The sequence below is a fragment of the Perna viridis genome, chromosome 5 (genome assembly GCF_037379345.1).
Source record: "Perna viridis isolate PV_CMFRI_1.1 ecotype Kerala chromosome 5, ASM3737934v1, whole genome shotgun sequence".
Lineage (NCBI taxonomy): Eukaryota > Metazoa > Mollusca > Bivalvia > Mytilida > Mytilidae > Perna > Perna viridis.
Genome location: NC_142449.1, coordinates 23,127,230 through 23,144,691, shown reverse-complemented (window position 1 = coordinate 23,144,691; position 17,462 = coordinate 23,127,230). Strand labels below are relative to the sequence as shown.

Sequence of the window (17,462 nt, the reverse complement as noted above, 5' to 3'; positions counted from 1 at the left end):
CTCCAAACCCATGCTTTATGGTGAGTCTAGCCTCCATAACCCATGCTTTATGGTGAGTCTAGCCTCCATAACTCAGTCTTTATGGTCAGTCTAGCCTCCAAAACCCATGCTTTATGGTGAGTCTAGCCTCCATAACCCATGCTTTATGGTGAGTCTAGCCTCCATAACTCAGTCTTTATGGTCAGTCTAGCCTCCAAAACCCATGCTTTATGGTGAGTCTAGCCTCCATAACCCAGGCTTTATGGTGAGTCTAGCCTCCATAACCCAGGCTTTATGGTGAGTCTAGCCTCCATAAGCCAAACACTATGGTGAGTCTACTATCCATAACCTAGGCTTTTTGGTGAGTCTACTATCTATAACCTAGGCTTTTTGGTGAGTCTAGCCTCCATAAGCCAAGCACTATGGTGAGTCTAGCCTCCATAACCCAGGGTTTTTGGGAGTCTAGGCTCCATAAACAAAAATCTATGGTGAGTCTAGCCTTCATAACCAAGGCTCCATGGTAATTCTATCCTCATTATCCTGGGGTTTTTTTTGTGAGTCTAGATTTGTTAACTTAAATTGTATGGTGAGTTTAGTATAGACACATGTAACACATGTATCTTTATTGGCATATAGCTTGGTTTCATTGTGTAGAACTTTTTGTAAGACAATGACCAGTAGACCTCTACCAGTAATCTTATGAGCAAAAATAGGGAATTTTATATAAACACTTGACATTCTTAAATAAGTGTCACTTTTTCAGATTCAAACATTAATAACCACAAAAAACCAAATTTTAAAAGGACTGAATTCAATCTAAGAATGAGTCATATGTACCGAGCTGTAAGTCACAGGTAGAATTGTTCTATTTCGTGAAATCATATACCAGATAAATGAGGTATTTGATGCTAATACATATTTTGAAGAAAATATACTAAAACAGCTAGAACAGCCTTACATTCTTGTATATTTCAGTTTTAAAAGAATTTAGAAATACACTGAAAGCCTCTACACAGTTGATAAATGCAATAAAATAAGCATAATCTACCTTAACAAAAATTTGACTACCATAACTATAACATACCACATACAGATATGAAAATTTGCACTAATTATGAAATACTACAACCAACTTCAGTGCAATCACAAATTTTCAATAAACATTTGCTTTTCTAATGTAAATGTTTTTTTAAAAAACTTGATAAAATTTTAATATTTTGACAAGGCAGAATCAGTTTTAAGCAATTAAATAAAATTAATAGCTGAGTACCCTGCAGGTTTCTGAATCAAACATTTAATTTAAGATAAGAAAATTATCAAAATGTACCATAAATCATAAACTTCATAATGAAACATTAATAAACCTGCAAAAACGTAACAATTTTGTAGTGTCTCACGGTGTTTCTTTTTACAAATAATCTCTATGCATATGATTTTTTTACCTTTCGAAATAAAATGAGGATTCTAGTAATCTTAGAGTAAATAAACTATGAGCACTAAGTTTCTATTATTTAAATTTAGTTCGTAAATAGATGAGACTACTGGGTGCAAAGATATGGATGAGAACAAACCCTGTCTTTTAATATAAAATGTGTCCGATACAGCACTGATGCCCAAGTCAAGACATTCTAGTCAGAAACCATACATTAGCATTATTGAAAATTTATATATAATGTGAAATGTGTAAACTTTTAGAATAATTGGGCCCCAGTAACCTCTATTGGTACTAGTCTTTCATTGCCCATTCCTGAACAGGATTTTAAATTATGGAGAGTATTACAGCAAGTAAAATAGTTAACTCCAGGGAATAGAGTTGGCTGATAATGACCATTACCTGATTAACCCATGGGATTTAAACATTTTATCATTTCATAGGTATTTTAATGTAAGTTAGTTAGAAGGTTTGTGTCTCAATTTTGCACTCCTGTAAAAATGTCTTCATCCCTCATCATTTCCTTTATTAAAAGACTAAAATAATAAACATATGCAAGACCTTATTGAGTAAATTAAGAACAGCCCATGAATTTCTTCCTGTTTAAGCTTCATGGTACCTCATATTAAGTCATATCTCCATTTGACAAAAATTGTGGAGACTACTGGTTTAAAGAATCTAAACAAAAACATGCTTCGAGGCAAAGAAACCTTACTTATACTAATTTGTACTTCTTTAAAAGACATCATGACATTGTGATACTGTTTTTCTTTTAATCTTGACACATCACAAGTACAATAGTCATGTTTCTGACAAAAATCCATTTAATATGTACAGAATTTTAAGTCTGCAGTATCAGATGATTTCAACTTTCTAGATGTATCTGCACTGTATAAATACTTCAACCTAATCATATGCATCGATACATACATTTCATAAACCAATTTTGTAATTATAGCACACACAAAAATGATATTCATTGGATAAAGTTGGTATTCCCTTAAGTTAATCAAAATTACCTGATAGACTGTCTCAGTTACCAGTAGTTATCTGAACAATTGACATGATTTTTTTATACCTTACATTAGACATGAATTCAATCAACTCTCCAATGAACATATCATTGTATCTGCTGTAAATTTCAACATGTTTTGCACTCATTTGTAGGCATCAAAACAAAAGAGAGTATTTTAACAACAGCAAAAAAAAAAAGATTCTGTCTAGAAACAATGATGAAGATGACACAGATGACAGCAAGATACCATTGTATGACTGCATTTTTTTTAAGTTTGTATAAAAAGTGAAATAAGCCAAAGTTAATATCATATCAAAAGGTCTTCAGGTAAAACAGTAAGGTAAATGCATACTTGTGCTAAGCATACCCTAACTAAAAATTAATAAAAAAAAAAACATGATATCTCTGTTACAAAAGATTTAAACTCAACTAGAAACCCTTTTTGTCACAGGAGCCCCTGCGTCATTTGTAAGTGATTTTTTTAATAAATCAAATGTGTCTGTAAGACACTAATGATGCCCTTGCTCGCTAAATTAGCCAAATTAAAAACTTGTTTATTTTTGTGTGAAGACAAGGTTTGCAGATTCAGAAAGGTTATGTACTGTTGGTTGATGCAGTAAATATTTGGTAAAGTTAGGCTAAGCACTGCAAAAATACTAAAATACTGGCAATGAGAAAAAGAGGACTGATGGACAGAATGACAGACACATAAAAAATGTTAATACCTCCAATAACAAATCCCTAAATTTGTTGCTTGGGGTAAATTTCTGACAAAAATTATAAAGTCCAACTATCAACCAATTTCTTTAATATTTCAAAGTCCAACTATCACCTAGTACAGTAATATTTCACAAAAATCAAGATCCTATGACCTTGCACACCATCATTATGTGTAGAAACATCCAGCAAAAAATATTTTATAGTTAAAAAACTACAGGAGGAGATAGTGGGACAAGCCATACAGCCCTATTTCTTATGAAAATGACTAAGTGTAACTATCACCAATTTCCATAATATTTCATGAAAATCAAAATCCTTTGACCCTACACACCTTCACCATGTATAGAAATATCCTGTAAAATATTTTAAATGTAGTTAAAAAAACTGTGTGAGGAGATAGCTGGACAAGCCATGATCGTGTGTAATCTGAATGGACGGACGGATGGACAGGGGTTAATTAATATGCCCCCCTGACTGTTTGTTGCAGAGCATAATTACAAGTAAAGAAATACGAATATTAGAGGCACAGTAAAAATCCTCCAGATAAAGCCATATAACAATTTGAAAATAGCCAATCAGAAGTCAGGAAATCTGGTATGGAAATTAAGAAAAAAATATCCAAAATATTTTGTATAGATAATTTGTTATGGTAGTGTGAAAGGACAGACAGACAGACAGACAATTAAACTGATTGCAGCAAAGATAAAACACCCTGAGAGGAGTATAAAAGGTCAAAGTCACATACATTTATACTCTTAATAATTTCATTGAGTTTTCATTAAATTCCCTACACTTAACCTATGTAACAGATAGACATACATGGACAGGACCATATTTCAGAAACTCTTGACAGATCTATTTCTTGATTGAGACTGTATATATGCTTACTCAACCAGTGCACCTGGTCCATGCACCCAGTTTTTAGTGGAGTTGCTATTTCACAGTTGTTTCCAGGAGCATATTACTTTGGTTATTTCATCTTTATTGTGATGTGTGTCCATTTCATTGTCTACTCATTATCCTTAAATTTCCCTTTCAGTATAAATAGACCGCAAATCCATTTCCTTCACATTTTGTAACCAAGAAGTATTGAGATGTAACTAAGCTCCTGAACCATGCTAGGTAAACTGGTATTGTATAATTGCTAAAGGCAGATCTGAAGAGTGTAATTAGAGATTATGTGGTGTCTAATATTCAAAGAATACTAAGAGCTTCCCCACATATAGTATCATGTTCAAGATCTTATTAAAACAAAATTAAAGCTATAGGCTTAAAAGAACCTGAACAGCTTACATGATTCTAGACTGAAAATTAGCCAAAAAAAGATCAAAATATACTTTTGGGTTAAGAAATGTCAAAAATTGCCAAGCTTCTGTAGGTGTATTTGTTTAAGTTTTTCTTTACATTTTTTTTCTACAAAAGAAATTGAAAAAATGGACAATTAGCCATATTTCCTTTAGTGAAAGTGGAAAAAAAGGCTTTTTCACACTGAATTAATAAAAACTGGAAATTGTGTTCTGACCAAGGAGCCACTTGAACAATTTGAAGAAGTCAAAACATTATACTGTCAACAATCCTGGAAAAGATTCAAATTTCAACCTATTAAGAAATGTTTCTGTTTTTACTGGAATCCATTAGAAATTAAATGATAAAGAATGTTTTAATTTTTCATCAGGTTGTATGAAATAAGGTGGTTTGCAGCAGTTTACACTTACAAACCATGGTTCATAAAAGTGTAAACTCACCCATTCCAGACCGTTTCATATAATTGATAAAAAATTTTTGAAAGATTCCTAATTGAATTTCTAATGGATTGTTATGTAATCAAGATTTTTTTTGTTTTTGTTTAGGATTATCTAGTCATGAAATCAACATTAATGACATCACAATATAAAGCCAGGTTATACAAAATAACCTGGTTTGCTTTAATAAGAACTAACCAATCAGCAGGCTTGTTACAAATAAGATCAAATCATGGTTTCTTGATAATCAGCAAATAAAAACATTTTCAGCCTCTGATGGTTACCTTGTTCAACCAAGCAAATCAAAATTATTATTAAAATTTGAGTCAATACATCATTTCTTACCAAGTTTAATCAAAATCTGCCTGGTAGACTTGGTGTAATAGAACTTTAAGTTCAATTTCATAGAGATCATTCTTTCTCAGATTATTGTGTGGAAACCAAAAGAAAAATAATATTTTTGACATAACTCCCACAATAAATTACATCATTCCTTTTGTGAAATAGGACTTTATTGAAATTCATACTTTTTATTAAGTTATATAATTATAAACTCAAAAACATAAAAAAAGAAATGTATTTAACTCCTTTTTGGCTCATAATTCCTAAAAAGGGTCATAACCAACTAAATAAATCCGAACATGCCTTTGCAATCGTGTGGTAAAAGTTCATAGATATCATAACATAAAAAGTGTTCATTTCTAAATTCCTGAATAACCAAAACCCACAAACCAATATCAACTTTCCTTTCATGTTTTAGGAAGCTAGCAGATTTTTTTCTTACCATTTCACACATTTTTACTCAAGTTATTGTCTATAAAACCAAATATCTATGGACTAGAAAATTGACAACAAATGGAAAATATTAACATCAAGGATAACCTAATAACATCATACCTTAAATTTTTTTTTGTGGTGGTTATATATCATGGAATCAAGACAAATCTCCGTGGGAAAAATGGGAAAAATCACCATGGTCCATATTAAATCACTATAGCTCATATTTCCTCTGAAATATAATAACCTGTTTAAAAGTTCCAGACAACTATTTGTGGTTTGAAGGCTGGAAGAAATGATAGAAGTAATATATAGCTGCCATAAATATTTTTTTTCTTGATTAATCAAGAAATTATTTGTTTGTGTTGTTTGTGTTTGTTATAACTAAATTGAAAATTAAGCTTAAATTGTATTGTTTTCACTGTTTTTTGAAGTATTGAAATAGACACATCTGATTTTTGAGGTTTATGACACATTACAGTGAAACCTGTCTAACCTGAATTCCTTTCAGAGTGAAACCTGTCCAACCTGAATCCCTTTGATAGTGAAACCTGTCTAACCTGAATCCCGTTTAAAGTGAAACCTGTCTAACCTGAATCCCTTTTAAAGTGAACCCTGTCTAACCTAAATCCCTTTCAGAGTGAAACCTGTCTAATCGGAATCCCTTTCAGAGTGAAATCTGTCTAATTGGAATCCCTTTCCCTTTCACAGTAAAACCTGCCTAATCTTAATCCCTTTCACAGTGAAACCTGTGTAAACCAAATCACATTCAGTGTGAAACCTGTCTAACCAAAATCCTTTTCAAAGTGAAACCTGTCTAACCCAAATCCCTTTCAAAGTGAAACCTGACTAATCCAAATCCCTTTCAAAGTGAAACCTGTCTAACCTGAATCCCTTTCACTGTGAAACCTGTCCAATCTGAATCCCTTTCATATTGAAACCTGTCTAATCTGAATTCCCTTCACAGTGAAACCTGTCAAATCTGGATCCCTTTCACAGTGAAACCAGTCTAATCTGAACCCCTTTCAGAGTGAAACCTGCCTAACCCAAATCCCTTTCAGAGTAAAACCTGTCTAATCCAAATCCCTTTCCCTTTCACAGTAAAACCTGTCTAATCTAAATCCCTTTCACAGTGAAACCTGTCTAATCCAAATCACTTTCAGAGTGAAACCTGTCTAACCCTAATCCCTTTCAGAGTGAAACCGGTCTAACCCAAATCTTCTAGTAAAGCTGAGGACGCTTACCCTACTGGTGGACCTGGTCCATGCTCATAGTTTTTAGTGGAGTCTGAGTTGCTTATTTGCTTTCGTTACTTTGTATGTATGTTTGTTTGTTGGGGTTTAACATCCGAGCAGCAATATTTCAGCTATATTCAGACGATTTGTATGTATGATTTTAGTTACTTTATGCTCTTTGTTGTGTATGTCTGTTTTCCATGTAAGGTCTTTGTCCCTGGATTACATTCTCTTGATTACCGCTATAACCTTGGTTCCCTTGATTACTCTTTCAGAGTGAAACCTGTCTAACCTGAAACCCTTTCAAAGTAAAACCTGTCTAACCCAAATCCCTTTCACAGTGAAACTTGTCCAATCTGAACCCCTTTCAAATTGAACTATTTGTTCATTTAGTTGAACCTCTAATCTTATGTGAAGAAGGTGTCATCTTAAATGCAAACAAATTATTTTTTAGTTTTATAATGAAGTTGAATTGTATGATTTATGTTGAGTTGTCCATTTCATGTCCAGTGACCATTGAGAATTCTCATGATTTGTGTTGAATTGTCCTTTTCAGCTCCAATGACCATTGATAATTCTCATGACTTGTGTTGAGATGTCCATTTCATGTCCAGTGACCATTGAGAATTCTCATGATTTGTGCTGAGGTGTCCTTTTCCGCTCCAACGACCATTAAGAATTCCCATGATCTGTGCTGAATTGTCCGTTTCTGGTCAAGTGACCATTGAGAATTCTCATGATTTGTGCTGAGTTGTCCATTTCTGGTCCAGTGACCATTGAGAATTCTCATTTGTGCTGAGTTGTTAATTTCAGGTCCAGAGAGTTCTCATGAATTACCACTGAGGACTGTCATGATTTGTCCTGAGTTATCCTTTTCAGGTCCAGTAATCATTAAGAACCATCATGATTTATGCTGAGTTGCCTTTTTCAGGTCTACTGACCATTGAAAATTCTCATAATTTTCCAGCTGTAAATTTTGTCATGTTACAAGCTGAAGGATTTTGGATCATCCCTACTCCTGTATACATATTTTAGCCATGTCTTTTAATTCTAATGTCTCTAAATTATCTATCTGTTTGAATTTACTAATATTCAAATCATGGTTTGAAATGAAAATTTAGGGAGCTCTTACACATATTGGCCTAGACAAAATTGCCTCCATGTTAATACTTACATAGAGAGAGCCAATATTTGCAAAGTAGGTCATTATCTTAAGCATTTACTCAAACTGAAACCAGGTTTTATAAGGGTCAACATTCTTTCCCCCTTCTCCTTAAAACTTTGATGCATGAAACATTCTCAGAAATTTTTTTTTGTGAAAAAGCTTAAAATGTTGTGGCATGATATTGTCTAAAACACTAACTACTACCTTTGCCACAACTTGAACTTTATATTCAACTTGAATTATACATCTGGATTTAAAAAAAAAGAAAAAAAACACTCCCCTATTCCTAGTACAAGAGTCCACTTACAGAATACTACATGGCAACTGTAATCCTTTTAGATTAATACTTAACCTGTAAACTGTATGGTTTAAGTAATAGCACATTTTCAATATCAAAATAATTGCTACTTGACCGAGCTATTGTGAAATCAAATAAAGTTTGTCATCCATATGTCAATGTTTTTTTGTAACCAAGTTGATGTCATTTCAATGTATATGGTAGATTTTCTATTAATCTATTAAACTACTGACACAGAAATATTAATGTTTTTAAAAATAAGGAAAACTTCACTGATTAAAATCAGCAAAACAATTATTTTGACTTATCAAAGTGGTTAATGTTGCATGGCAAGAACAACAAACTTCCTTTTTGGATTTAAAAAAAAAATTGATAATCTTAGTGCAAAAAAAAAACTTTGTCATGCAGAATAGTTGAAATGTGGAAGAATTCCCACATATCTACTCTATATGATGTTAACAGGTATGAAAATCAGCAATAATTTTTTTCATATCAGACTGTCCCATCCTAACAACATTATTACTATGTTTTAAGGAAATAAGGGACATAACTCTTGAAATCAGTGATATGTTTGTATCAAATTCAATAATTTCATAAAAGCCTATCAAGTTTTCATTTGAAACATAATGAAATCTGTCCAAGGTTACCTTTGATGAGATTGATGTAAATGCTGAATACAAGCATTCCAATGATTTATAAGAGTTGTGCCCCCTACCCTAGATCTACTTCCTTAATCAAATAATGATATAAGAATAAAAAAAGTAATCTTAATACAAGGTCAGATGGATTAAACATTTTTCGTCATCTGTGAGTAAGATGAAGGAGAAAACATACCGGTACAAACAATATTGCCTCACTATTCAGACAAGGATATATTTTCCGCATTGTCTCATCCACTGATAAAATTAATCACATGTTGTGTGTGACATCGCTATAAAGCATAAATGCAATGCAGGGCATTCTGGGTTGGCATACTTATCACTAAGTTCACTTTACAATTGAGGAAACAATATTATATCTAGAGAAGATGTAAGAGTGAGAAATCTCAGACACAATTTTTCCTGTTTTGCACTCTCAGCATCAGCAGTGTCAGTTTCTTAACATTAAAAAATATGATAAGAAAATAAAATATTATAGTCACTGGCAATAAATAATTCCTGTAATGCAGGAAAACCGCAATAATCAGCACAAATGACAAACCAACAGTATGGATAATACCTATCATTAGACTGGTATAATGTTACCTGGTATTTTCTATGGCTTCATGTAAAAGGAGAAATTAGTATCAGAAAAGAAGTAATATTCCTTGTATGGGTTCTTCAAGTCTGATTAAAGAAGAAGTATGGAAAATTCTGAAATTACTGTAAATGTACCAATTTTCAAGGTGTTCTGATTTTCGCCAGTTTCGCAATGGACAGAAAGCTACGAAAAATAACACACACGAAATTGATTTTAACACTATATAAAAATTCCTACCCAGCAATATGTTCACTTGATAGAATCCTTGAAAATTATCAACCACAAAAGTTAATATGTTTACAGTATACAGACCAAAGTTTTAATAAGCAGTCATCATAAAAATCAGACAGGAGGTGATTCATGCCTGTCAAATACCCATCAAATTCACTTTTATTTCTCATTCAGAACCAGTGACAGATTACATAACCAATCTTAGTCTATCATTCAGAAAAAGTTACAGATTACATAACCAATCTTGGTCTACCGTTCAGAAACAGTTACAGATTACATAACCAATCTTGGTCTACCGTTCAGAAACAGTTACAGATTACATAACCAATCTTAGTCTATCGTTCAGAAACAGTTACAGATTACATAACCAATCTTAGTCTATCGTTCAGAAACAGTTACAGATTACATAACCAATCTTGGTCTATCATTCAGAAACAGTTACAGATTACATAACCAATCTTAGTCTATCATTCAGAAACAGTTACAGATTACATAACCAATCTTGGTCTATCATTCAGTTGTTGAACTTCATGGATAAAAATCAAACAGATTGTGTATGGAATAGGCACTTTACAAGAGTTTTGTTTGATTCAGTTGATTTTTGTGGGAGATAAATGCATTGTTTTCTCAAAAATACAGATCTGAATACAGAAAAGACTAATGTTACATAAAAATATAGCATACATAGTGCGAAATTTGCTATGGTTGTCTACACCATGAATCACCTGTACCATAAGCAAATTCTGGATTTTTTATGGACTAAGATTGAATCGGTTGGAATAAGGTCTTAAGTATGAAACATTAGAGAATATTGGTCAAAGCTTTCCAGATCATAAAAACAACAGATGTCTAAGCACAACAACTATGGTAATAGATCCCACATACTAATTTACCCTTTTGTGTTAACTGCAGGTAGTTGATGCCACTCAGCACGCTCAATATACACTTCCACAAGGAAAAATTCTTGTTTTAACCCAAGCCCTACCTTGTGGAAGTATTTGTCAAGATTCCTCTTCAACTATCCCTCAGTTATACACATGATGAAAGGGTGTAAAAGATCCACTACAGATTCCATAACAGTGGAATAACCAGACCTGAGAACAATTAAAGCAATCTTAATGAAGCAAAGTGTTATTTAACTAAGAGGAACAATATCAACCACGAGGCATAGCAGCCAGATCTACACTAATGTATATTTGATTAAAACTATGAATCTTTTATGGTTTTGTTAAGTGTTCTCGAAGGCAGAAGGGAGATGAAATGTTATGGTTCAATTACGTGTTTCCAAAGTCATAGGGGACACAGAATATTACAGTTCTGTTCTTATCTGTAACTCACTCATGAGTAACACAATAATAATCTTCAATATCAAAGCCAGCAAAACAAGTTGTTGAGAAAACAATTGAGTTTATAGCAGCATATCAACCAGTATGGAGGCTGTCTTGTACCCATAGAAATTAATTCAGTAATCACACAATCATTACAGTATAGGGTAGTTCATAAACTGAAATTATATTGATTGGTAATGTTGTACATAGTCATATCAAGGGATTCAAGTTTTTTGGACTGTATATAAAAATTCCCAAGACAAACAAGTCAATCATGTCATTTGTTTATGCAATTTAAGTATACATTTCAAATCCTTTTTTGGGAATACATGTATAGCCAGCCCTACACCTCCTAAGAAAAGTATAATAATCTTCATTTAACCTAGAGAATAAGCTAAAATCCTAAATGAATGAGTCAATTAATCAGTTTTATTAGTATTTTTTTTTCTATATATTACACTTAATACATGCAGTTTGATTTATAAACTAGTGATTTCTCTAAAGTTGATCTATAAGAAAATCAAAAATCAATCAAATCCATACTGTTAATCATTGGCTATAAGTTCAGTGGACAGTACAGATGGTCAACTGACCATGAGACCCTCCCATGAGCCACAAGTAATGAGCACTCCTCTTGGTAAGCTGGTTACAAATCCTACCACTTTATTATCTGGTAATGATTGCTACCCTCTCCCTGGTTGAATGGTACAATGTAACAAGCCTGTCCCTGTAGTGAACTTGTAATGAGTTCTCCGCAGGTCAAATGCTAAAGAGCCCCACCATGTCAAATGGTAATAAGCCTACCCCCGGTTAAGTGGTTATGAGTCTCCTTCCTCCCCCCCCAACACCCCCATACATACTGGATCTGTACCACCTATAATCCATAAATTCAGGTTTGTTTTTAAGTTCTCATTAATGACTGGTAGTGACCCTTGACTATGAGTTGGTACTAATCTTAGACTGATAGTGACTCTTGACTCTGAGTTGGTACTAATCTTAGACTGACTGTGACTTGTGATTATGAGCTGGTACTAATCTTAAAGACTGGCAGTGACTAGTGAGTTTGAGTTGGTACCTACCTCAGACTGGTAGTGACTCATGATTATGAGTGGGTATCCAATCTTAAAGACTGGTAGTGATTAATGACTTTAAGTTGATATCAATCTGTTATCTTTAAAGAATGGTGGGGAGAAAAGAGGTGGTCACCCAATCATCTGATGCTTTTTCTATAGGCAGCTTACTGACAACAATTTATGGGAGCGATGGAGAAATTTTTAAAAAAAAAACTAAGAAGTTAAGTAATTTCATAGGCTTTTGAATTTACATTTGATACACACATGAAATATTGTTGTCAACAGCCCAATTAACTATGGCATATCAACGCAAGACCAACTCAATCCCTTCAACATCATTATTGTATATCGTGTAACATTAAGTCATCATCAAAGGACTCTTGTAACATGATCAAAATTGACAATAAAACTATTTTTTTTACAATTTTTCATGATTCCCCTACAGAATAGGTACCATAGACTGTGAAGATGTGATGGCATTTTTCAATTTCAAATTCTGATACAATCTTTCCAGTCTATCCTATACTTAAATATCATGCAATAAATCTAAGACAATTACTTGTTTAATCTAGCCAACACCAGGTAATGTTGCTTGTCAGACTCTTTAAAATAAAAATATCATATACTGAATCTCAGACAATAGCCCATAAAGATGACATTATTACATTGTCTCTATAAATAGCAACAAGGAAGTCAGAACTTTTTTGTTGATGCTGTTTCAAACTACACTTATTTTAATTTTCAAGAAACTGAGTAAGGTCTTATAATACATACAAAACTGTTTCATCAAAAGTTTGACAGGGAATACAGGTTTCTGATTTTGTTATCTTTTTTTTTTCAATTAAGATGAAAATCACATGAAATTACAGAGATGTTTGAAATTTTACAAATATGTTTCAATTGTTATCACTGAAAAATAAATCGAATTCATAAATTTTACAGGTCATAAAAACTTTTAAAGTCAGAAACAATATTTTTACAGAATTTTTAAACAAATATAATCCATCAGAAATATTTTCAATTTTTTAAACTCTAAATGATATAAAACCCCGCTCAATTTAAATCCAAATACTTTTCACTATTACAAAATGTTTTTTAAAACAAAAATTAATTATTTTGGTCAAAAGAAGAAATAGAAATTTTTGAAATCCACAAAAATAACTACAGTGAAACCTGTCTAAACCAAATCCTTAATAATCTAAAAACCTGTCTAAACTAAAACCTGAATAATCAGAAAACCTGTGTAACCAAAACCCTGAATAAACCAAAAACCTGTCTAAACCCAAACCCTGAATAATGTGAAAACCTGTCTAAACCGAACCCTGAATAATCTGATAACCTGTCTAAACCAAACCCTGAATAATATGAAAACCTATCTAATCTAAACCCTGAAAAAATATGAAAACCTGTCTCAACCAATCCCTTAATAATACAAAAACCTGTCCAAACTGAATCCTGATAAAATATGAAAACCTGTCTAAACCAAACCCTGAAAAATATGAAAACCTGACTAAACCAAACCTGACTAGTATGTAAATCTGTCTTAACCAGATACTTGTAAAGTAAATTTTAAATTTTCATGGTAAACCACAAGCACCTGTCTTAACAGAACCAGTCCATAAGGAGTTTGGTTTAGACAGGGTTTTCTGTATTTAGCTTCTGGGAGTTCATTCACCCCTGACCTTTGAATTGTGGGGGTACAGAGGGTTTTTAAAAGGGTATGAATTAACTGACATACTCAGACTTATGATGTAATTAAATATTGTTCTCGAATGTTGATACATTTTGACCATGAACATGTGTTTCAAAATATATGGACCTAAGGGAAAACAGAAAATCAAAAATTAAAATCAAATTTTCAAAAAAAACAAACTGCAGTATGTGGATTGGAATGCTGTGTATAAAAATCTAATCCTCATTTTAAGTTACCAAGGTCAATGACCTAATTATAATTAACCTCTTTAACATGAAGGTCATGTAGGTATGAAATGTATTGAGTCTTAATCAACAAAAGCCATAAAAGTGTCAGAAGAAGTCTTATTTCTTAAAAAGATGCAGATCTGGATTGTGTGTTTATGTTTTAGATAAACAATAAATAATTAAATTGCACTAGTAATTTAAAAAAAAAACAACTTGTTTTATGTAGAATTTGTAAATAAAGGAAATTAAATGTCATTCATCATCAGTCTAAAGCTAAATATTGGTGATGTAAGGAATGTTCTATCAATAAAATGTCTTTTCTATATGCCATTAAGTACAGGTCACTTATCTATTTGTAAAGGGATTAGACAATTTAAAATCCAGAATAGAAGCAAAACAGGATTTTTTTTATTGAATTTTACAATTTTTAAAAAATATCTTGAGTTCTGAAAAGGGTCAAGATATTGGTGGGATATATTTCTTACAAATATTTACATAAAACATTGTAAGCAAGCTCAAGAAGACCTTTAAAACTCAGACCCCAGCCTTCCCAGCCCCTACCCTACCTGACTTGGGCTCTGATGTTGGGACTTAATCTGAATTTCTTGTCTTTGAGGCATCATGTAATAATTTTCTCTCATCATGCACATAAACTTATGACGCCTTACCTTACTAGAGAGTTTCATTATTATCTATTGAGCAGTAAAGAAGAGCTGTGCTAACAAGTAATGAACAAGTGGATGGACAAACAGTATGATTCCTATATATGGGACATTTTTCCTATAACATATCTAGTTTTTTTTATCTTGGTTATCAAAAGGTAGCAAATTGAAGAAAATCTTTAAATTTCCAAGCTTTGGGGCAATGGTTAACAGCCAATAAAATACATAGGAACAAACTTTGTAAAATTGTAAGTAAATGGTGTTTTTTTTTAATATACCTGTATATGCATGTCCACCATAACATACAATTTATACAAAAACATTAAGACCACTCCATGTAAACAACCTTGAATGTTAATCTTCACCTTAATGACAAGTGTAAATACTAACAAATACATGAACAAATCTACATACAGAGGCTGGTAATGCAAACTTTTAGAAAGGTTTTGATATAGAGATTTTCTATAATAGAAAATAAGTACAAATTTTTGTCAAAATCTAATGAAATATGTTCATTATTAAGCACTCTTCATGACTTTAGAGAATAGACAGACAGACATACTACTATGAAAGTACTATTTTTTTTAAGAACCAATTTTCGTGGTTTTCATGGGCAGGCCAAATAACGAAATTTGGTTCCCAACACAAAGGAGATTTTCATTGATGTGTCTACTGAAAATCTCAAAACCACAAATTCAAGAACCCACAAACTTGTGTTTCTTCCCTAATGCACAAAAAAATGGTATCCACGAATTAAAGTACTTTCACAGTATGTTAATGTATTCCTTACTATAACTATGGTAAGAATTTGCACTGGCACGCTACATAGAAGGACAGATGAATAGACAAACAAGGTGATTTATCACTCCCCCTCAGAGTGAAAATATATTAAAAGATGCATTTTTATTACATGATCGGGAGATAAAATGGACAAGACTCTCCCTTAAACTACAAGTTATACTAAAAGTCACCTTATTCAAAGTAACTATACTTTATTTGCCCTGCAACACATATAAAACAAATTCAATCAATAAAATCAGATTCAAACAAGATTATAACATATATTATATGAGACAAGTGTTGAAATAACAACATCTAATGCATCAGTTTGAGTGATTAATTATACTTAATCTACCACAAAGTTTCATTGAAGTTGATAGATTATTTTAATCAACTGCATCATATTATTGAGAACCATGAAATGAATTTTCATTTTTTCTGACATTTTATCTTTCATGTTATAACACCCATATGCATGATACTTTCATTTTGAATTAATTTCAATTTAGAATAAAATGGTATCTGACCTGACACAATATTTACAAACTTGCTGTGAGATTAACACTAGTTGGAAACAAATAGGGCATCAAATGCCATGGACATGTAATTTGTTTTCTTAATTCATAAGGGTGCAATTATTATGCAATAACTAACTAATTCTTCATATAGTTTTATGAGAGCTATCAATCAGTCAACCATACAGCAAAAAGAGTAGGGATAGTTAGTTGAAATAGTGGCCTTTCCCAGTGAATTTGAATAAATTTTTAGCTATAGTGCTAATGTCCATGCATTTAATTAATGCATGTTAGCAATGTGAAATAAAAATGCTTTAATTCAAAGATATTACATGTATCTCTGAGGTAGAAAAATAATTAATGGACCATTACTCTATTACTATCAGTCAATTAAAAAAAATTACAATTTGGTCAAATGTACTTAGAATCTAACCAGTCTGCATATCAGATACAAATCCCATATCTACAGTTACATCTACAAAATTAACTGGGCAGTCAGAGACAAGCATTTACCATGCTTTTATGAGAAACTTGGTCTGATATACATGGAATTTAACTAGTCTGCAAATCAGATACATATCCCACATCTTCAGTTGCATCTATAAAGTTCACTTAATAGACAGATACAGGCATTTACTATGCTTTTTTGAGATTGCAGTGGAGATTAAATTAGATAAAGGAACAAAGTTAAAAATAATAATGACAAATTTGTTAAGTTATGAAACATTGGCCTATTGCACAATCTGAGTTTGGGTCATCTTGGGACTACCTGAACCAATTCCTCAACAGTTCAGTCTGACATGTGATAAATAAGTCTTACCTTCACAGGACATAATGGGAATATTGAACTTCTTCAGTATCCTTGTCAGCTGATGTCTGATCTCTACAGCTCTGCACAAACCTTTATAGTTCAGGAAATATTCATGACACCACTTGGAACTCTTGTTATACTAGAAACAATGAAAAACATACAAAAAATTGGCAGTGCACTTGTTTAAACTGAACTTAGAAAGCCTCATTGATAGTGGAAGGTCTAGTGTCACAGTGTAATGAATGATGGACAAATTATATTAAAAGGAGTTGATTTTCCAAGGACATTTACAGTAATACTGCCCTTATATATTTACCTATACATAATCGAGAAATCTGAAAAGAGAAAATGTCAAAGAGACAACCACCCTACCAAACAGCGAAACAAAACTGCCTATGCTTTTCATACAGTCATGTTTTTATCAGTAACTTATACAACATTGTGTTTTGCTAAGTCAGGGAGTACAATTTAAAAAGTCACATGCTCAATACACCAATAGTTGTAATTACCGTATTCCTCAGTATATAAAACGCATCTGTG

At 32.3% G+C, this 17,462-nt stretch overlaps 1 protein-coding gene across 2 annotated transcripts in view; it reads right to left on the bottom strand.

Annotated features, from left to right (window-relative positions):
- Positions 1-17,462, bottom strand: part of LOC148616566 (putative ATP-dependent RNA helicase DHX35) — a 133,861-nt gene that overhangs the window by 91,362 nt on the left and 25,037 nt on the right. For both annotated transcript variants that reach the window (XM_088583722.1, XM_088583720.1), the window contains exon 22: positions 16,932-17,061. In XM_088583722.1, coding sequence (XP_088439848.1) covers positions 16,932-17,061 — 130 coding nt within the window. The remainder of the gene's footprint in view (positions 1-16,931; positions 17,062-17,462) is intronic.